We start from the raw sequence: 21,559 nt of genomic DNA, 5'->3' as shown, positions 1-21,559 counted from the left end.
TGCATCTGCTAACCCCAAACTCCCAATCCATCCCTTCCCCAGTCCCCCTCCCCCTTGGCAACCACAAGTCTATTCTCTGTGTCTGTGAATCTGTTTCTGTTTCATAGATAAGTTCATTTGTGTCATATTTTAGATTCCACATGTAAGTCTAATCAGTGGACCTTAACGTAAAGAAATTATCCCGGATGATGTGGACCAAATGTAATCACAAGGCTCTTTGAGTGGGGAAGAGGCAAGCAGAATCTGAACTAGAGAGATGGTACAATGAGAAAGCTCAACTGGTCATTGCTGGCTTTGAAGATGGGGGCGGGTAATGATCTAAGGAACATAGGTGGTCCCTAGAAACTGGAAAAGGGAAGGAAATGGTTTCTCCCCTGGAGCCTTGAGATGGAATGCAGCCTGTCAACACCTTGAATTTAGCCTAGTAAGACCCATTTTGAACTTCTGACCTGTAGAACTGTAAGCTAACATGTTCGTCTTGTTTTAAGCCACTAAATTTGTGGTGATCTGTTGCAGCAGCAAGAGGAAATGAATAGGAACATCTCTGGGCATGACCTACACTGGGTGTTGTTTACTGCTGCCTTCCAGGCAGTGCAGTTAGATCATCCTATCAGAGCCAAATTTTAATTGAATAATTAAATGGTCTTATTTCAAGTCTACAGACCAGCTTAAATTAGGTGTGATTACCTCTATTTTGAAAATACAGAGAGAGGCTCAGAGGGATTCAGTAACTTCTACAAGTTCTGTCCCACACAACCAGGAAGTAATAAAGCTGGATTTATAGCCAGAAGGAAATGAGTAACAGGTGGTGTTTACGTGTAGGATTTATTTTAATTATTCCAGGTTCAGCGTTGAACTCTTTGGTTTCAGGATGGCAACTTTAAAATAAAATGCACTGTGTTTTTTTTGAGGTTTTCTAGTTGTAACAACTGCCCAGTTACCACCATTTAGACTAGAATCATGCTACAGTGTATTTATAAAATTAATACTTTTCCCTCAACAGATGAGTTTTCTCAGAAGTAAATGTTAGGTGATAAAATGATAATAATGATAAATGCTAGGATCCCAGAAACCAGGTTTATAGTCACCCAGAAAAAAAAAACAACAGAAAAAATTGTTTGATGAAACTTTCACCACTCTGAATACATTGAACCACTTGGTAGTTTTACAAGAAGCTTATTTTCCTATATTACCTTTTCTTTCTGCTAAAAAGAACAATTTGAGAGTCAAATATAAGATTTTAGAGCAAAGTTATTGAGGTATATTTTAAATGTATAGTAAAATGTGAGGGGAAAATTAACAAAAGCAGGTTAAATTGACCAAGCGGTTGTGGATATTATGTTTTCTCTCACAGTTGTGAGCTGAGCCGGCCCAGCATGAGAGAGGCGATTGCTAAATTTTCAGGAGTTTTGCAAGTAAACAGAGCCATTATTAAAAATTATATTAAATAAACACAATTGAATACATTATGTTAAAAGCAAAGGTACTCAAACTTTCTAATTCCTTGACATTTTACTGTTATTGATGATCTTGAGGTTATTTATGTTTACTTTATCTGTGTGGTAGAAATGCTATATCAACTTGTGTTCTTGTGTATCTCTTCCTATCTCCATGTTCAGTGAAATTAGGTTAAATTCTGCCATGGTGAGGGCATATACAACACAAAAGCCAGCAAATGCTTCCAGTCAGGCCTTCCCGGACACCAAAAGCTGGGTGTGAAATATTTATCAGCGTGCCACTGATTATAATAATGGGCAAATTTAAAATTAAGACAGGATTTGAGTTCAAGTGATTAATTATTTCTGATTTATATTAGAAAATTATAATCAAATGACACTGAATTTAAGGACTCTATTATAGTTCTGGCAGAAGAGAAATGGCAAACTAAAAGGGTTTGAATAGATAGTTTAAAAAAGGGACTCTATCTAAGCGTGGGCAGGGTTAAGTTAAAGGAATCCACAGGGATGATGAAGCCAGAGGACTAGAGACAGGATGAAAGCATGGCTACCTCTAGGTCTGCATGGGCAAGTGAGGGACAGTGTTGTCAGAGCCTCAAGGACAGGGACAGTGGGAGGGGGCTGCCCAACAGGACCTGTGGCCCAGGAGGGATGCAGGCACTGCCAGAACCACAGCAAGGCAGTGGGGGAGGGATAGACACCTTAACTTCTCTCCCATCAATGTCTCCATTTGGCCAATCTCAACCAAAAGCCAAGGGTGCAAGAAACCCTCGGAGAAGCAATTTCGGGAAGTCTGTTTCCTGGAGCATAAACAGGGCAGAGAATTGGTGTGAAGGCAAACTGAATAAGCAGCGCAGGGACTTTTGTGTGTTACTAGTATAGACAACTGGTTCATTTTGGAAACATTCCTTTAGTGAGAACGTTTAAGGGAGGCATCTTGAAACTTTTTTTTTTTTTTTTAACAATTTACAGAAACTCTCCCAGTCTGGGATTCTAATAAACTTTTATAATTTGCTGGTCTTGGAGCTTGGTAGCCTGAAACCAAAATGAGCATGGGGATAAAATTCTGCTAGTTTTTTTAGAGAGAGTTGCACCATGGGTCTATTTTGTTGTATCAATCAAGTGACTGAATTTTTCGGGACGAGCATTAAATTAGAGTTATAGGAGCTTTGGACCATTTTCAAGCAACATCAGTTTGTGCAAAGACTTGAAATTCTGGGATTCATATGGAACTTTCAAAGAAAATTATCCAGGACAGTGACCTGCAACTATTTCACCAGGACTGAATGAGGTAGAGAAGGTGAAGAAATCATTGCTCTTGATTGGCAGATGTGCCCAACATGTTATTGATATTGTTCCTAGGACTTTACCTGGGCCACTAGCTACTCAGTAAGCCATTGAAAGGGCTCCTGCTTAGAGCTATCTCAGGCTCATTTGGGGATAGAATCTTTATTACTCACTGTGGCATCTTAATATTAAGTTGAGCAGTGTAAACTACTGATACTGGACTATTTTTAACTTATAAAATTAGGAATTTCATGGGGTTGAATCTAGTAGGATATTCTCAATAGTCTCCCTCTCCTGTTCTCGTTATGTTTCTTCAAAACCCTAGTCTGTGAGATATTGCAAAATCTAAATGAGAACTCATTTTCTGCCACTTACCCCCAAGTTTCCTACATTGTATGGCCATGAAATTTCAGGTCTCAGGAAGCATTTTCATAGCCAGTCCTAACAATTCATAGATTGGCTCCTGATACAGCTTCTACATGGGAGAAATGCACCCCAGGGCTTAGAGCCTGCTGTTAGGCAAGGGACAATCATAGGAAATCGTGAGGAAGTAAAGTTTACACGAAGCCCATGACAGCATCTAAGGATATCCCAGGTTTGGTTGTGGCATCTTTTCCCCAGATTTCATGAAAAAATGCTTTTTCAAGTCTTGCTGGGTTTGCAAATGTGCCATCAAAAGATGCCAACGGAGCCCTGCTGGCCACTGTCACTGGTTTCCCAGAGGGGACACATGCACAGGCTTGCAGAATGCCTGGGCTAAGTTTCATTCTGACTCTGCCATTTTTCCTGCACGAGCCAATAAATTCTTATTTGGAGCTTAGGTCATCTCCAGGGTGAGTCACGGACACTTAACAAATCTCTGTGCCTGTATAGAAGGACATAGCCATTTTCACACTATATCAAGTGTCATGAGAAGGTCTGATTATAAATATAGCGTAAATAATCATCTTATTGTATTGCACATGGAGATTTTAGTTATTCCTCTTTGTTCTGGGGTTTCAACAGATTGCAAAAGAAGAACTATGATAATATGGGGATAGGTACTTTATTCTTGATCTTAGCACAAGTAGCAAGTGTCTCGGATGCAACCCCTTCAAAGCGATTTTCTCCAAAAACCTTTGTCTCAAATTTTAGAATGATTTTGCCATCTCAATGGCATTGTCTTACATTAATGAGATGAAGAATCTAATGAGATGAACATAGCAAAAAAACCACAACCAGACTGTCATTTATGAATACAAATTTATGTAGTGGCATATGCTATTGGAGAAATCAGAAATTCATAACACACAAATTGGTATTGGAAATACAAAGATCATTTCAGAGTCAAGAAATCAGGTTGACAGCACCACGAATGTTTTACTCAAGTCTGAGCAGGTGTGTCGTATCCAAGAAGAATGAATACCTGTGGGACACCGAGACTGACTATTGTAAAACTGTGCAAACACATCCCAACACTCTTTCTGCATCTACCTGTAAGAATCTGTGTGAGTCCGCCAGGAGGCCTGGGGTACAATCTAAGGGCAAAGGTGCAGACTCTTCTTTTAGCCTTCACAGCCATCATGTGATAGCAAATAGCAACCCCTGAGGGTCTTTTGTTCCTTCTCACCTAAAGACATGGTATAAAAGGTTACTAAAACACACACAAGGCCTTAGTGAGCAAGTTAGAAAAACCGAAAGGAGAGCTTTGGCTGAAGTATAACTGCACATCAGTCACCAAGTTCTCTGCTTCCCAGTATGAAGTATAAAACATAAAAGAAATGAAAAATTCTGTATCAAAGAAGTAAATCTCAGTTGTACATCTCGGAGCGATTTCTATTTCACAAGTGTGCGTCCACTAGGGAAGGGTGAGCACTCAATAAAGTGTATGTGGTGGGGGATAGAAAGGAAGGGAGGCGGGGATACCCAAGGGCTTTCCTTTCACGCTGATAACTCACTATCTCACGGTCCTCAGCGATGCTGCTCGTGTCATTCGAGAACTGTTCCACGGAGGCTGCTAGGAGCACTCTGAGATCAGTCTCCACTCCTTCCCGCACTGGCTCCGTTCTGCCATCTGTCTACATTCTGCCCACCCATGTGCCCTATTTAGCAGGAAGAGAAGGGCAGTGCAAGAAGACTATTCGAGCAAGTGGAAAGTTGCTGCTTCAACGTGCAAGCATTCAGGGACCTAGGAGCAGTGATAAACAACAGGTCCAATCAAACGTTGCTCCATGAGCAACTGGCTTCCTGTCCTTGCAGAATTGGCATCAACTTTCTAGGTTGTTCTGGAGAGGATTCCATGCTCAGCTGATGAGCTCTCCAGCCATGAGACACCGGTTTTGGGTGTTCGTGAGTCCAATACAGAAGTTCCAGCCCTAACATCCAAGCTGGCCTCGAGTAGCATCTGAGCAGTCAGGAGTATCAGGTTCTGGGCTCACTCACTCCAACTCATCTTCTCCTGCAAACTTTGTGCTCAGCTCGGAGTTGCTAAGTCAGACTTTCCTCTAAATGTCCTGCTCTGGAGAATGATTCACAGTCTCACCTCCTGCTAATACATTATTACAGCTTTTCTGTTCGGTCCTCCTCAAGCCCACTGCCAGATTCATGCCTATGTCAAGTGGTGCTTCTTTGCTCCAATGAGAAGATTATTTTATAATCCAAGTAGAAGAGATAGTTTTTTTTTCCCCTCTACTTACCCTTGTGATATTGCCACCATACTCTCTCTCCTCCCCTCCCTAAATCGATTCCTCTGTCATTCACCCATGACACCATTCATTTGTTTACTGAATATTCCTGGAGCGCTTGTTGTGCACAAGGCATTGCTGGAGAACCCAAGGCACGGCTCACACCCGCCCTTCTCTCAAGGAGCTTGGATTCTGGCTGAGATGCCTAAAACCTTTCACGGTTCATTCTTTCTAGCTTTTCGGACCAAAGTATTTCCAGTGTGGAATGTTCTCAAAGAGCTAGGGTCATCCTAATACAAATATTACACAATGTGAATGCTCTGTGATCTGCTCAGTGATTACAGTGTGCCGTGCATCAGGAAGGGGACGTGTCTTTTACTCCTGAACAATGGAATGGTGCCTCCAGTTCAAAATAACACGACATGCATGCTTATATTTTTGCCAATACAGCAGAAACAAAACTGAAACACAAAAGCAAGCGGTGCGCACACTACGTACATCATCAAGCTGCTATTTGAACACTAAATCATTTTAAAGCCATGTGTCCATGGCCTTGTCATGTGCTGATATAATAAAATAAGTGCCTGAGCTACCAAAAAAAGAACCCCCGAAAGAGAAATCCCTGAAACACTGTACCAGGAACGGTGCCTTTATCTGCTGCACTAGTACTTTATCTGCTGTACTAGTACTTTTCTACTGTGAGTACTAGTACTTTTCTGCTACGACTACTAGTTGGCATCCATTAACTCTGATTTCATTCTGGCCTGAGCTTTCTCCTAATTTTCTTTATTCAAATGAATCTCTGACTTTTCTGCAGCCCTAACAAAATAAAAACCCCACAGCTAGCAAAGCACACGGCTTGTCTGTTATTGGACTGGGAAAAGCGTGGGGTAGCAGGAACTGTGGTAGGTGTTTCAAGCATGCACAGCAATGCTGAATAAAAAGGCCACAGTGCAGCAATCTTGCCTGGTGGCATCCTTTGTCAGGGAGGATGTCTGGATGTGTCCTGGCTGCAGTGTAAACCAGCCGGGCACAAGGGCATCCCCCTGGGCCTAGGGTGCAGGGCATCAATGATGTTCTCCGAGGCGCCTGCCAGGTCCCTCCTTTCCCCAGGTTTCAGTCCCCCCCCCACCCCACTCCATAAGGAGGCTTCCACTGTGCCTGATGCCTGACAGGCGAGGCTGAGGTTTCTCCCTTGAGTTGTGGAGAAATGCTCTAGTCCAGACCACTGTGAACTCCCAGGTGAAAAGGGCTGGTGATGCAAGGTACAGTCAGAAGCTATGGAGGGCAGGTTGTCAGGTGGACACATGAGCAGACACACAGGTGCTGATTAGCAGAATTCTGAGCAGAACCTGGGCGTCAGCAACGTGAACTCTGCTGTGCAGAGGCCAAGGAAAATCTCAAGCAGAAGGGAGCTGGAGTGGGGGGAGGAGACCAAAGGCCCTGCATCCCTGTCTCTCTCCCTCTGAGACCTGCCTGGTACACCCCCAGCCCTCTGAGCTCCACCAGCTGTGGAGCTCACTCCTGTCCTAACACCAGACACTGGCTTTCTAAGATCAGCCTTACAGAAGGAACAATTTGTCGCTGCTGACATGGTTAATGGGATCCATGGAAAGAACTACTTCCATCCTCTGGGGTCTCAGTGGTTCTTTGTTTAATGAGGTAGCTCAGCTGTGAGCTGATGCATGTGATGTGTGCCTCCGCCACTCAAAGCTATAGTTTTCCCTTTTCAATCAGCAAGATTATAAAAATACCAGTATTTTCCCCCGTTTTATAAAAATGATTTTAGAAAAAAATTACTCATGGATCTCCTCCATTAAACTTCTGTTCCGTCTTGCAAATTGTTGTGAACTCTGACTTCCAGATTCAATTTTTTTACTTTAGCACCTTTGAACACATAAGCACCCTCGGTTTCACTGAGTACGTTGACGTTCCGCACGGTGCAGTACTGTCTGTCCACGTTCTTCTCCACCCTGTCCAGGCCCCTCTTGGGCACATCCACCTTGGTATTCAGAGGGTATTCCTCCAAAATGTCCCCTGTGGGTGGCTTCTTCCTCTGTTTCTGGCGTTTCCTGGTGATGAAACAAGCCACCAAAAACACCAGAAGTAGGAGCATGATGGCAGCAAGGGCGCTGCTGATAGACGCCCCGGTTTGGGATAGAGAAGCAGCTACAGCTGGCTCTTCCATCTCCAGATTCAGCGACTTCATATTGGTGCCATTCTTGACTTGGTCCCCTTCATTGTCATAGATGAGGGATTCGTCAAGGGTCAGCCAGCCACTGGGGTCCACCAGGTCCCTTCGGTTGCGCCTCAGAGGGGCTGTGAGAGAGCGCTGGACCCTGGGACCTGAGATGGTGTCAGGTCCAATGATGTAGATCACCTGGAGATACCACTGGTGTCCGGCTTCCACCTGCAGAAGGAGGAGATGGCGAGACAAAGCGAACATGTCATTGCTGCCCACAGGCCACCTCTGAGGAAAGGTAATGGAAAGACAGCTGCCCACCACAAGCCCCAATAGATAAACGGTTTCAAGAAAAGCATTAGCCACACCAGCGTTCAAAGCAGCATTACTTACAGTAGCCAAGATATGGAAACAACCTAAGTGTCCATCAATAGACGAATGGAAAAAGAAGATGTGGGGGGTGTGTGTGTATATATATATATACCATGCAGCCATAAAAAAGAATCTTGCCAGTTGTGACAACATGGATGGACCTAGAAAGCATTACGCTAAGTTAAATAAGTTAGACAGAGAAAGACTAATACCATATGATTTCAGGTATTTGTGGAATCTGAAAAACAAAACAAACAAACAAAACAAAATGAAAACAGTCTCGTAGATGCAGAGAACAAATGGGTAGTCGCCAGAGGGAGGAGGGTGTGGGGAGCACTCTAATATGTGAAGGGGCTTAAGAGGTACAAACCTCCAGTTATCAAATAAATAAGCCAGGAGATGTAATACACAGCATAAGGAACATGGCCAATGAGACTGTAATAGCTTTGTATGGGGACAGATGGTTACTAGACTTATCACATTGATCATTTCATAACGTATGCAAATGTCAAATCACTGCAAGTAATTCTTGCCACTGGAGTCCACCTGAAAAGAACATAATATGGTATATCAAATGTGTTTCAATTAAAACAAAGAAAGGGGGCTTCCCTGGTGGTGCAGTGGTTGAGAGTCCGCCTGCCGATGCAGGGGACACGGGTTTGTGCCCCAGTCCGGGAGGATCCCACATGCCGCGGAGCGGCTGGGCCTGTGAGCCATGGCCGCTGAGCCTGTGCGTCTGGAGCCTGTGCTCCGCAACGGGAGAGGCCACAACAGTGAGAGGCCCGTGTACCGCAAAAAACAAACAAACAAACAAACAAAGGAAACTGATCCACTAAAGAACCTCTTGCTTTTAAAGTCATGGAATAAATCAGACCATAACTGGCACCCTTTAAGAAAAATGTTGAGGTAAGACTATGTATGGCACATTTAAAGATTAGTAAATATGCCACTGTAACTGTAGCAGAAAGGTTTTGATGAAGTAAAAAAAAGAAAAAAAAAGAGAAAAGCATTAGCCATGGTTGGTGCCTGTGAATAGAGAACTGAACTGAATATTTTGGGGTCCTGTTTTATTTCCACATTCAGGTGATCTTGGGTCAGATATTCGCATTTTTTTTCAGTTTCACTACCTGTGCATGAAATAGCCCTAAGAATTTACCTTTCAGGGTTTCTTTAGCTCAGTCATCACTTATGATGTGTTGGCCTTTATTGATAGCAGTGGAGTAATAGTATTAATAATCACATTTATTCCCCGTACCTTTTATTGTTTTCTATGCCAATTTACTATTTATTGATGAACTTTAGCTAAAATAGAGTCATTCAACAAATATTCACTAACCACCTACTCTGTGCATAATACACAGATACTTGACAAAAATCTGCTAAATCTTAACATTTCTTGGATCCTCCCCTGAGTTATGTCATCAAGCATTTTATTTCCCTCTCATCTGCCCCCATGGAAACCCTCCATGATTTTGAAATAACTTCTGAAGAGTGATAATAGTTCTGAAATCCAAGGTCATGGCTTACTATTGGGAGACAGAGAAGAGTGGAATTTGATCTTGGAAGTTTATTTTTATTACTGGGACTTAGAGTATTTTTGCTTATTGAATACTAGTAATTCTTGCCATTCTAAATTACTGAATTGTATTTATGAGTTTGTTAAATATTTCCACATGCCTGTGAAAATCAGCTGGTGCAGCAAAGACCCATGATGAGTGAGTATATGCAAATTAAAGAATTTTATTGGTCTATTGGATAGACGGTAAAGTTTTGGATGAATGATGAGCTTAACAACAATAAAAGAAGACCTGCCAGTAAGAATGCTATAAAAAGAAACTGACATCAAAGAGATGATGTCATCCTCCTTTTTGTAACCTTTAAAGTGACCTTGATCCTGTGATTCTATTCTTCTCACCACACTCACCTTATAGAGTGCGTCCACCTTCAGAGTAAATCCATCCACGCCTGGCATGCTACTGACCACGTGGAAATCAGGCAACTCAGAAGCAAAGTGGGCTTCAAAGGGCACGTCGTGGAAGTACTTGTCCGTTACCTCTGGCTGACTGCGGTCCTAGGATTTCAGAAAAAAGAAACGCAAGATTTAGAAAGACGGAACCACTGAGCTGGCAGGTGGCAGTCACTGGGAGGAGAAAGGTACTCTCCACTCCTCCTTTGGGTCGGGTCAGGAGGGCACATGCCGCAGGAGCCCTCTCCTTAAGTTGACTGCTGCCTCTGGGCACCGACTGCCCTCTTCAGGGGAGGACACTTGGTGGCCTCTGTGATCTCAAAACCCAATGGGTGAGAGAGCCTAGACAAACAATTCTCAAGCTATTTGGTCTCAGAACATAAAAATTAAGGACCACCTCCCCCCAAAGCTTTCATTTTATGTGACTGATATCTATCAATATTTACTGTACTAAAATTAACACTGTAATTATGTTACAATTAACAATTTAAAAAAATGCATTTACTAATTCATTTTAAAATAGAAATGAGAAACTCACTACATGTTAACATAAGTAACATATTTTTTAGTGAAAATGTCTGTATTCACACCCACCTCCCAAAAAGAGAGCTGGCATTGTTTTACATTTTTGCAAATCTCTGTTAAAGAACCAGATTCTCACAATTGCTTCTGTATTCAATCTGTTGTGGCATGTTGTTTTGGCTGAAGTATATGAAGAATCTGGCCTCACATAAGCTATGTAGTTGGAAGACAGAGAAATGTTTGAATAACTTTTTCAGATAATTATGGATATTCTTTTTGGATACTAAATCAAAGCTCAGTAACTGGTATTTTTTTCTAAAGATTAGTCACAATGTCGAATCTGAATCCCTATCAATGAAACCTTCGTACTCTTGGCACTCATGAGGGACTGAGTATGAGAAAGGCAAGCATCATCATATCATTATGAAAGTAGTTCTGACCTTGTGGACGCCCTGAAAGAATATTGGGGATGTTCAGGGGTGTCTGGGACACACTTTGAGAAACACTGGCTTAGACTTTCCTCTTCCTAGAACATCAGTAACAGCTTGTCTTGTTACCCACCAAACCTTCACAGTTGGTGATATGTATCGAGTTAGCCAAAAGTTCGTTCGGGTTTTTTCATAAGATCGAACGAACTTTTTGGCCAACCCAATACTAACATTAAGCTGATAGAAGTAACAACAACAATATCTGTAGAAAACCGTCAAGAGTGGGGCTCTATCTGCTTCAGGCAAAAACCATAGCTGAGGAAAGCTACTCGTGTGTCAGCCCTTTAACACTAACAGTTAGCATACCAGCAGCAGGAATCTGTGTTTTAGGTGTTTGTTTGGCTGAATGCATCCATACTGTGGCCCTTCATTGTAGATTGTCCCCGTGGGATCAAAGAAAGGCACGTAGCCATCCTTGCCGGTACAAAGATAGACCTTCTCCAGCTGGAGTTTGTAAGCAGAATTAAGGTTTTGTTCTGGATTCCAAAGTACTCGGCCATAAAGGATTTGACCTGAAAAGATTGCAAGGCATTAATTAGGTCAGACTTTAAGATTAAAGAGAAAAAAAGTGTCAAAGATAGGAAGGATTTAACATGCTCCAGTAGAGTCAAAAGTACCTTTCTATGAAGAGCTGTGGGGTCCATGTGCCCCTAAAATACACATCCATTCATGTATAGCTTCTTTTAATCAGTAAATGTTACTTAAGTATTTAGGGTGGGGCAAGCACTCTGTTACGTGCAGGGATACGAAGGTGAGTGAGACACAGATGAGAGGGCAGAGATAAAAGCAAAGCAATTGCTAATAATAGCTGACATTTATCGAACTCATACCATTTGCTAGGTACTGTACTAACTCCTTCCCATGGAAGAACTCGTGCAGTGCTCACGATTTTACAGATGAGGAAACTGAGTGGTTAAGTGACTTGTTCAAGGTCACAAAGTCAGTAAGTGGGGAGGGTGAGATTCAGAGTCAAAGTGCTTTGTCTCGAGAAACCCACACTATTAACTTCCATGCGATACTGCTGCGTAAAACAGAGGAAGGTACGTAACATCAAGTGAGCATACAGCTGAGCACAAAAATCTGCCTGAGGAAAGGCATGGAAGGATTTAAAGAAGAGATGACATTGGGCAGTATCCTGAGCGATGAGTAGGCATTTGTCAGATAGAGCATTTGAGGCGGGTGGGAGAAGCTGGGGAGAGCAATCTAGGCAAAAGCAAGTCCATGTACAAAATACGGAATGCTGGAAAGGTATCAGCCCCGGTGTAGGTACTTTTCCTTAGTTCCTGCTAGGGCATCAAGTTCTTTACCTACAGTATCTTATTTAATCCTCCCAAGGGTCTAAGAGATAGGTTCAATTACTATCCCTATTTTGAATAACTTGTCCAGCGTTTCGGATCTGTGACACGTGGTGGGGAGGATTTGAGCACAAATTCGTCTGACTTCAGATGTTCATCCCGAGCATCTACTATGGCACTGGGTAGGCCAGTGATTGGGGTGGAGGGCATCGGGAGAGCTCTGGCAGGAGAGACTCCCGGGAAGGTTGATTAATGGTGTGAGGATTCTGGACTTGAGTATAGGAGTAATAGGGAACGCCGGAAGGTTTTAAACGGGGGCTTAATGTCAACGCACCTGGGCTTTAGAAACATGGAGAATGAAGACAAAGAGACCAGAATCACAGGTAGGGAGTTATTTTAATGCTCTAGCAAGAAGTAGGTATCCAAAATATAGCAGTGAGGCAAGGGGATGCATTCAAGAAATGTCTAGGAGTTGGAACCATTCATCTTATGATAGATGGGATACAGGAGGCAACCAGAAGCAGAGGATAGCCCTGAGGTCTTTGGCTGGGACACCTGGAGTATGGTGATGCAGTCAGTGGGGCAGTGGATGTGAGAGGAACACGTCTGGGGGGAGATAAGTCCAGTTCTAGATGTCTGTAGGTGCCTGAACGACACCCGCTTGGAGAGGTTTGGCAGTTTGGGTCCGCATGTGGAAGTGTGGAAATGAAGTTCAGGAGGGACCAGGGACAAGGTTAATTTTTGTGGAATGGTTGTGGGGTAGCAGGAGGTTAGGAAGAGCTCAGGGTAAAGGGATGAGCCAAGCCAGGAGGACGACCGGAGTAGCACTGAAGTGAGAACAGGAGTCAAGCATGGAACATGGACACAGCAACACGGATGGGGCAGAGGACGGAGACCCAAGGCCGGAGAGTGAGAAGTGGTCAGAGAGGTAAGATGGTGTCAGGTGAGGCTCGTACAAAGGAAACCAAACAGGAAAAAAGTGTCAAAATCCACAGGTTTGGTGTCATGGACAGGAGAGGATTCTGAGCCATGGTAGGACAAACCCAGCCTGCAGCAGACGGAAGGAGGAGAGACTGGGAAGGACGGCCATGAGGACAGCGTGTGCTCACCACTCCTTCAGGAAGCTTCTCAGAGGAAAGAAAAGGAGAACATGGGCTGAAGTTTGAGGGAGAGGTAGGGATGAGAGATTTTCTTTTTCGGTTACGGGATGTGTTTTTAGGGTGAGAGAAAAAAACACAGATGTGAGCAGAAGATTGAAAGTAAGAGAAAGGCAAAAGAGAAAACTGAGAGAAAAGGCAGCTAATTGATTCATTTATTATTAATTCATTCAACAAATACTCATACCTTGGCATTGGTGGTATGGCGTGCAAATTTGGTATTTGATCACAGTCTCTGTTCTAATGGAATTTACAGTCTAGTGGTAGAGATAGGCAATAAATAAGTAAAGAAAAATATATATTATAATGTTAAAAATTGTGATAAGTACTATAAAAAATGAACAGCATTCTGTGAAAGTGACAAATATGACAGCTTATATTAGATTGGCTGGTGCAATCAAGGCAAGTGTCTATTGGGAGGTTAACATTTAGACAGAGACCCGAAGGAGAAGAAAGTCAAGGGAACCCTATTCGGGACAGGGAGGGGACAGAGGAGCCATTTCAAGTAGAGAAAGCCTGCTGGAGAGGACATGTATGTTTGGCATAGCTTTGAGGCTGGCAGGCAGTAGGGTCATATTGCAATCTCTCTGAGGAACTGAGAGGTGAAGCAGTTTACCCAAAGTCAGACAGTGGGTTAGAATCTGGCTGGAAACCCCAGTGTTCTTACTACTCAGACCAGTGCTCTTCCACAGTATCGCACTGCTGATCATTATCGCACCAAGAATGTGATCTTATTTTGAAATAGCTTGAAGGAAGAATACGGGTCTATTCCTTGACTAAACCTTGGCTGCCCTGGAACCAACGCTGGGGGAATCTTCCCTGGAGAGCTGACTGAAAGCCAATGAGCAGAGATGCTAGTCCAAGGACCTATCCGAAAGCTTCTCAAGTCCAGCGGAGTCTCTGTCTGCGGGTGAAGGGAATGACTTACCTTTGGAGAAGGCCCCTTTGTAATCCATTTCCGCCAGTGACATATCAGATGTGTTGGGGTCCATCAGGAACACCTTCTCATTGTTGCAGAGCTGAAATTCAGTATTGAGCGAGTATACAACAGGGACAGGGCGGTTGGTCTGCTGGAATGCAATGGGTATCAGGAATCTAAATGTGGGAAAAACAAGAGTTTCTTGAGAGCAGGGTCGACTTTGCATTTGCCCTTTGAGCTGCCCTCCCTTTCCCATCCTTCTCGGGATTGTGCACAGTACTTTGTTGTAGGTGCTACATATTTACTGAATAAAGAGATGTCTGCAGGCAAGAGTCTTTATTTAGTTCAGGTCCTTATGAGGTTCATCTGCTCTTTGGAGCAGGAATAATCTAACTGGTCTTTAGACTCTACAACGCTCTTTGCTCTTCCTGGCCCTCTCATTCTGGAAAGCCCTGAGGGCCGATTTGAGATTAGCGGTAATGAATTTAAACTTTCCTGACTTTGGCCTTGCTGAACCTTCTGCTGGAACACTCCTTCTTCCTCTAGGCCACTAGGCCACCATCCTTTGCCTAGTGAACTCTTATTCTTCAGATCTCAACTCAAGCACCACTTTCTCTAGGAAGCTTACCCTCTTTTTCTTCCCTCGCAGGCTGGGTCAGATCCCTTATCATTTGTTCTCATTACACTGTGCACTTTTCCTTCATAGTACTTACTGTGCTTTGCTATTCGATTTAAATGTGTGATCAAAGTCTGCTTCACCCACTGTGGGTTCCACAGAGTCACAATCCATGCCTATCTGCTCGCCATTGTACCCGCCATGCTGGCCAAGCTCCTAACACATATGTTTGTTAAAGAATAATGCACAAGTGATAATTTGAATGCTTTACTCTTTTCCAATCAAGTCCATCTGATCATTCCCTACTTTTAACTGAAGCTGCTCCAGGGGGTGGATTTGAGAGGGCTGAGGTGTAGGAGGAACTTGGGGTGCAGGAGAAACCCACACAAACCGAGGCTGACCATGCTTCCACAGCTTTGATATAACCATTAATTGTACCAAGAGCTCATTTATCTGACTCAGGGAAATAGGTTTTTCTTGTTGATGTTGGTATTTATTACCACAATCCACACAGTGCCAGGACCTAAGACACTTGATAAATACTTATTGATTAAAGAGAATGAAGAAAGGACTTGAGATGATGACAATGATGACTTACAAGGTTATACGTATGACAGACTCACAAAAATAGGCATAATAGGAGACACAATTCTTTTGAATTAAGTCTGAATTTCCAGTCAGGCTTGATTATTTGTTGTGTTGTAGTTCTACCGCATCCATATGGAGCCATATTGAAAGATATGGAGATGATCAAAAGCAAAATTAGGCCCAAGGGGGAAAGTCACCCTGGGAATAACAGGGAACCCACAGGTAAGGATGCCCCTGATGTAAGGGAAGAATATCAACCCTGAGGCCTCAGTACACTCCAACAATACTCTTCACCCTGCAGACTTCCACACCCACACAGCACTGGGACTGGAGAAGGGGTTAATGCCTTGTTTGCTCCTTTTTGCCATTTCAAACCTTTGTTCCTCTCTCCTCTTAAAAAAAAAAAAAAAAAAATCCAGCACCTACCCTGGAGAAACTCTTCTCACACATGTAACTAAGAGACACACAGAGTATTGTTTGTAATAGAGAGGATCTGGGATTATAAGCCAAATAGAGTGGTCAAATAAACTGTGGACTCTTCCTATGAAGACTACTTTAATGCAGTGAAAAACAAACTGCAGCTACATGGATCGACATAAATGTTGATTTCACTTATGAATCAACAAGTGATTCACTGAAGGAATAAAAAAGCTGCAGAGAGAATTCACGCAGTATGAAATTTTTATATAAAGTTCAAAAACACGCAAAACCATGTAGAAGTAAATATGAGGTGAACCATAAACCAAAACAAGGGATGATAAGTACAAACATCAGGCTAGTGGTTACCTTAGTGGAGAATTGGGGAGAGTACAGCTGAAAGGGGCACTGAGGGTGTTTAAACGGTAGCGGAAATGTTCTATTTCTTTTTTTTTCTTTGACTCCCAGTTTCGTTAGTTATAAAATGGAGATAACAGTACCAATTTGTGGGGGATCACTGTAATGCAGATTGAATGTTAAGAGCTTAGTACAGAGTAAGCACATAGTCTGCACTCCATACACGGTCACTAATAGCAGTGGTTGTTATTATATTCTCTTATCATCAGTATCATAGCCCAAGGGATACCCAATTCATTGCAGCTAGGTAATGTTCTTGAGGTTTTATATATCCACGGTATATGGTCTTCTGGGTATCTAAAATATTTCATAATTTTAAAAATTTATTACATGAATAAAAATTCCCAGCAATTCTCTTCAGACGATTTGCCCTCTATTCTTCCTTTCTGCAACCAACCGCCATTTTCCTGGTCACCATCACTTCCAAACAGCGAGTTCTCCTCCCCACTGCAGCCACCTACCCTCCACCATCACACGAGGCACCTCCTCCAAAAAAAACTCATTTTCAAACACTTCCCTCTCTAACTACCACCTCCTATCTTCCCAGCTCACCTCTTCTTTTAATCTCACTCATTAATTCTCCAGCCACACCAGACCCTCAGTGACCATGTTTACCGGGATGCAGAGGACCTGGAACACTAACATACTCACGGTGGGAATGTACACACACAGTTACACATTTATAAACACCGGGAAATGGTGTGACACTTTTTTAAGAAGTTAAACATACATCTGCCATAGGATCCAGCCACTCCATTCCTAGGTATTTACACAAGAAAACAGAAACCATGTGTCCATATAAAGGCTTGTCTATGTATGTTCATAGCAGCTTTATTTATAATAGCCCAAACTGGAAACAACCCAAATGTCCATCAACTGACCGATTTGATAAACAAATTTAGTGTGTCCATACCATGGAATACAACTCAGCAATAACAGGAACAAACTACTGATATGCACAACAGTATGAATGAGTCAAAATAATCGTGTTGAACAAAAGCAGTTAGAGAAAAAGAATGCTGTGTGATGCCATGTATATAAATTAGCAGAAAATGCAAAGTAATCTGTAGTGACACAAAGATCAGCGGACACCGTGGCGGGGAGGGGTGGCCTGGGGTGAGATGACAGGGAGGGAGGGATAACAAAGGGCCATGAGGAAACCTTTGAAGGAAACAGATATACTCCCTATCTTAATTGTGGTGATGTTTCACGAGTGTACACGTATGTCAAAATTGATCAAATTGTATGTACTTTAAATGTGTGCTATTCATCTTACAACAGTAATATTAAAAACAATTCAGTGGGGCCCTCAGCACTGCCGATCTGCTGCCAACTATAACTCCACTGTGCTTACTTTCCCACTTCCTGAGACAACTCTGTTTTACTTCCTCCTCTCTTCTCAAACCTCATTGTTGCTCACTTCTAGCTAATGCTTGGCTTCTCATTTCATGGAGAAAACAGACTCAGTCAGATGTCTCCCCTGTCATCCTTCCCCTCCCAGTCTGCTAATTCTCCCTTCACTTGTATCCATAGACTGTGTTTGCCTTCCTCTTCCAGTGGATGAGCTCTCTGTGCTTCTGGCTAAGGCCGGCCCTTCCCCTCATGTTCCAGGTCTATCCCCTGCCCTACTCAAGGACTCGGCTCTGCAGATCTTCCCTCCTCCCCCTGTATTGTCACATTTCCCCTAACAGACCAATAGGGTTATTCCCACCAGCATACAAACATCCTGAAATATTTTGCACCCTAAAACACAAACAAATTAAACCTCCTTTTACCCTTCATCTGTTTCCCGCTAATGCCTCTCTATCTGACGTCCGTTATAACAAAATTCCCTAAGCATTGTTGTTCCCTCTTGTCTCCACATTCTTGCCTCCCTCTCTTGAACCCACTCCAATCAGGCTTCATCGCCCTCAGTCCACTGAACCTGCCCTTTGTCAAGATCATCAACCACTTCCCCATTGCCAAATCCAATGGCCACCTCTCAGACTGTTCATTTGAAAGTCGCATTCCAAATTATCTTCTCTTAATGATAATGTCAGATTCTGTCTTCAGTGTCTTTCCTCTGAAATGTTCTCTATTCACTTTGCTCAGCTCCTAGAAAGGTGGCACTAGACTATACACTGCCTGAGAGCAGAGGTGACTTTTAATCCTCTCCTCTAGTCTCCATGCCGAGGCCAGAGCCAAGTGCACGACAAGAGCTGAATAAATACTGGCTGAATGAGTGAACATTGGCACAACACGGACAGTCTCAGGTCACAGGTGGGGATGGGCTGATGGACAGTTGATTCTTGTTATCCGCAGCAGTTACATTCTATAACGTTGCAATGAACACTGAATGAGTGAACAGTGAACCATTTGCTCCTGAGGGAAATACAGGGTCAAGTTCCTGCAGCCTCTGGTCACAACATTTTCAACCAGTGATCAATACCTAACCCTGTTTCATGTATGTTTCTGTTTAAAGACACCTTATTTGATAGGCATTGTTGATTCATTCACATAGAACTCATGGCAACAGCACTGAAATTCATGCTTGAATGAAGCTTATCTAACAATCCATCAAGCTCATCACCACCTTCTTGTACTTAGGAAACTAGACAGCACTTCGGCACTATGCTGGGGAGCTATTTTAAACAGCAAAACCACCAACACAAAGCACAAAAATTCGAAAAACATGGCACTAAACAGACCGTAAAAAGAACACTAGTTCCTGTCTTAATGGACTTGAGGATATGGGGAGGGGGAAGGGTAAGCTGTGACAAAGTGAGAGAGTGGCATGGACATATATACACTACCAAACGTAAGGTAGATAGCTAGTGGGAAGCAGCCGCATAGCACAGGGAGATCAGCTCGGTGCTTTGTGACCACGTAGAGGGGTGGGATAGGGAGGGTGGGAGGGAGGGAGACGCAAGAGGGAGGAGATATGGGAACATATGTATATGTATAACTGATTCACTTTGTTATAAAGCAGAAACTAACACACCATTGTAAACCAATTATACTCCAATAAAGATGTAAAAAAAAAAAAAAAGAACACTTGTTTACAGTATGAGAAGGCAGAGGGTTGTCTTGCTGGATCTGAGCTGGGAATGTGGGTCAGACGACTCGCTATTTCGCCACTCTGCATGTCAAGGAATGATGGGAATGGCACCACGAAAACTGGTTTTGAGGTTAAATACAAATAAATGTTAGCGAGTAGGTAAGTTCGCAATAGTGAGGCTCAACTGTCTTTCCCTACCTTTCTGGGGCGTGTGCAGTGCAGGCCAAAGGCTTTTCTCCTGGGTCCACCCAAGGCTGAGTGGGCTGCACAGTGCAAGGGATCAGGTAGATGGTGTACTCCCCGGAGTAGTCCTTCCTGGAAACATGCAGGCAGACTGTGGTTAGAGGGACCAATTTATAGATTATTTACTTACCCAGAAACACACTGCATTAAACGGTTTTTGGATGATATTTGTGTTCAGCGTCCGACCAAGAACTTTAAGAGTCTGCAAACACAAGTTTCAGGAGTTCATCACTGATTGTTCTAACCTTTAGAGTACTATCCAGAGGTGTTAAACAGAGCTCCTTTTTCACTTAGTCCAGTCCTTTTCATGAGAAATGCTGAGAAAGGCACACTGTTGATAAAAATCTAAAAGGCTCCGGTGAAGGCAAAACAGAACTAGATTTCCTTTAGATTCCCATGAAACTTACTTGACAAATTGTCTGTTTGACAGACTGTTCAGTGTCTCTTGTTGACTGACACCCTGTTACACATTCTCCACTACAAAAGCTTTTATTTATTGAGATGTGACCGTGCGGGATGCTGCTGGTCTGATTGAATAGGTGGCAAAGGCCTCAGGGTTAAAGGACCCCGCTCCAGAGAACGCCCCACCCCCATTCATTAGCATTCAGTTTCAAGGCTTCTCTCCCAAACACTACAGCTTCATCCCTTTATAAACGAATTTGAAGAACAAAATCACTCCTCATCGGAGATGACTTGCTGGGAATTTCCACGTTTATGGTGGGGTATGGGACTCTGTAGGTCATGAACCTGAAAGCGTGGAGCCTTTGTAGCCTCACCTACTTCACTTCCCACACCTGTCATTGGTAGCAGCCCAGCCCTGGCAGTTTGCCTGGAAGGCAGCCAGACAGCCAGAAGCTTCAGGAAGATTCTTCAAGGGCCCTGGGAGGCTGCCATCCATTGAATGAGGTGCTCAGGGCCGTGAATCCTAATTCTAACCATTGTGATCGTTAACAGTTCTCACATCCTCTGTGTTCATCCTTTGACCATTTCTTTTGTATTATTTGTATCTGTTTATTAGTAAAGTGATAACAAAGATTTGGTAAACATAAATAAACAAGTAAATAAAATCTTTAGGACACAGCCTGTGTTCAGTTTAGTGGGATGGCACAGGCTGGAAACGGGAAGATAGTCTAACCCTACTCTTGCGTTGCCTCTGCCACGGTTGTATGAATTTAGCCAAACCTGGCGAACTTTCAGGGCTTAGTTTCTAAGCCCCTTCATGCCCCCAAAGCTTGTGTCTGTATGTCTGCAGTTTTCTCACACGATCCTTATCTTTCTCCAAAGCTTGGACCAGCAGGAAATGAGATCTTGTATACTATCTTTTTTTTTTTTTTTTGCGGTACGTGGGCCTCTCACTGTTGTGGCCTCTCCCATTGCGGAGCACAGGCTCCGGACGCGCAGGCTCAGCGGCCATGGCTCACGGGCCCAGCCGCTCCGCGGCATGTGGGATCCTCCCGGACCAGGGCACGAACCTGTGTCCCCCGCATCGGCAGGCAGACTCTCAACCACTGCGCCACCAGGGAAGCCCAGATCTTGTATGCTATCTTTGAATTACACAAAAATTGACCTGTATAACGTGAATACTAACTCTTAATTAATAGAAAGAGTTAATTAGGCAGAAGTGTCCATGCCTGACCCTTGCTTTCCAAAAGTCAGGCCAGATCCTGTTGCTCCTCCCCTCAAACCCTGCAGCGGCTCCTGTTGCACTAGAGTGAAAGACAAAGTCCGTACACTGGCCTAGAAGGTTCCACGGCGGCCCGACACCCAGCTCCTTCCTGCCTATTACCCTCCTCCTCATTCACTCTGCTCCAGCCACACCAGCCTCCTTGCTGTTCCCTGAGCATGCCAGAATTCTGACACCCCAGGAAATTCGCCAGGAACCCCTTCCCCGGTACTCTGCATAGTTAACCCTAGCACCACCTTCAAGTCCTTG

The 21,559-nt window shown here is 43.5% G+C and overlaps 1 protein-coding gene across 1 annotated transcript in view; it reads right to left on the bottom strand.

Moving 5' to 3' along the window:
• Positions 1-1,894: 1,894 nt before the first annotated feature.
• FRAS1 (Fraser extracellular matrix complex subunit 1) overlaps positions 1,895-21,559 on the bottom strand; it is a 466,514-nt gene continuing 446,849 nt past the window's right edge. The window contains exons 70-74 of the mRNA XM_022599506.3: positions 19,582-19,698; positions 14,318-14,484; positions 11,244-11,449; positions 9,886-10,032; positions 1,895-7,817 (exon numbers count right to left, since the gene is read on the bottom strand). Coding sequence (XP_022455214.2) covers positions 7,224-7,817; positions 9,886-10,032; positions 11,244-11,449; positions 14,318-14,484; positions 19,582-19,698 — 1,231 coding nt within the window. The 3' untranslated portion in view covers positions 1,895-7,223. The remainder of the gene's footprint in view (positions 7,818-9,885; positions 10,033-11,243; positions 11,450-14,317; positions 14,485-19,581; positions 19,699-21,559) is intronic.

The sequence above is a fragment of the Delphinapterus leucas genome, chromosome 5 (assembly GCF_059928025.1).
Source record: "Delphinapterus leucas isolate spDelLeu-1000000601 "Yukka" chromosome 5, BTC_Dleu_Yukka2, whole genome shotgun sequence".
In the NCBI taxonomy this organism is placed as follows: Eukaryota; Metazoa; Chordata; class Mammalia; order Artiodactyla; family Monodontidae; genus Delphinapterus; species Delphinapterus leucas.
Note: the sequence above shows the minus strand (reverse complement) of the source record. Positions and strands in the feature narration are given on the sequence as shown.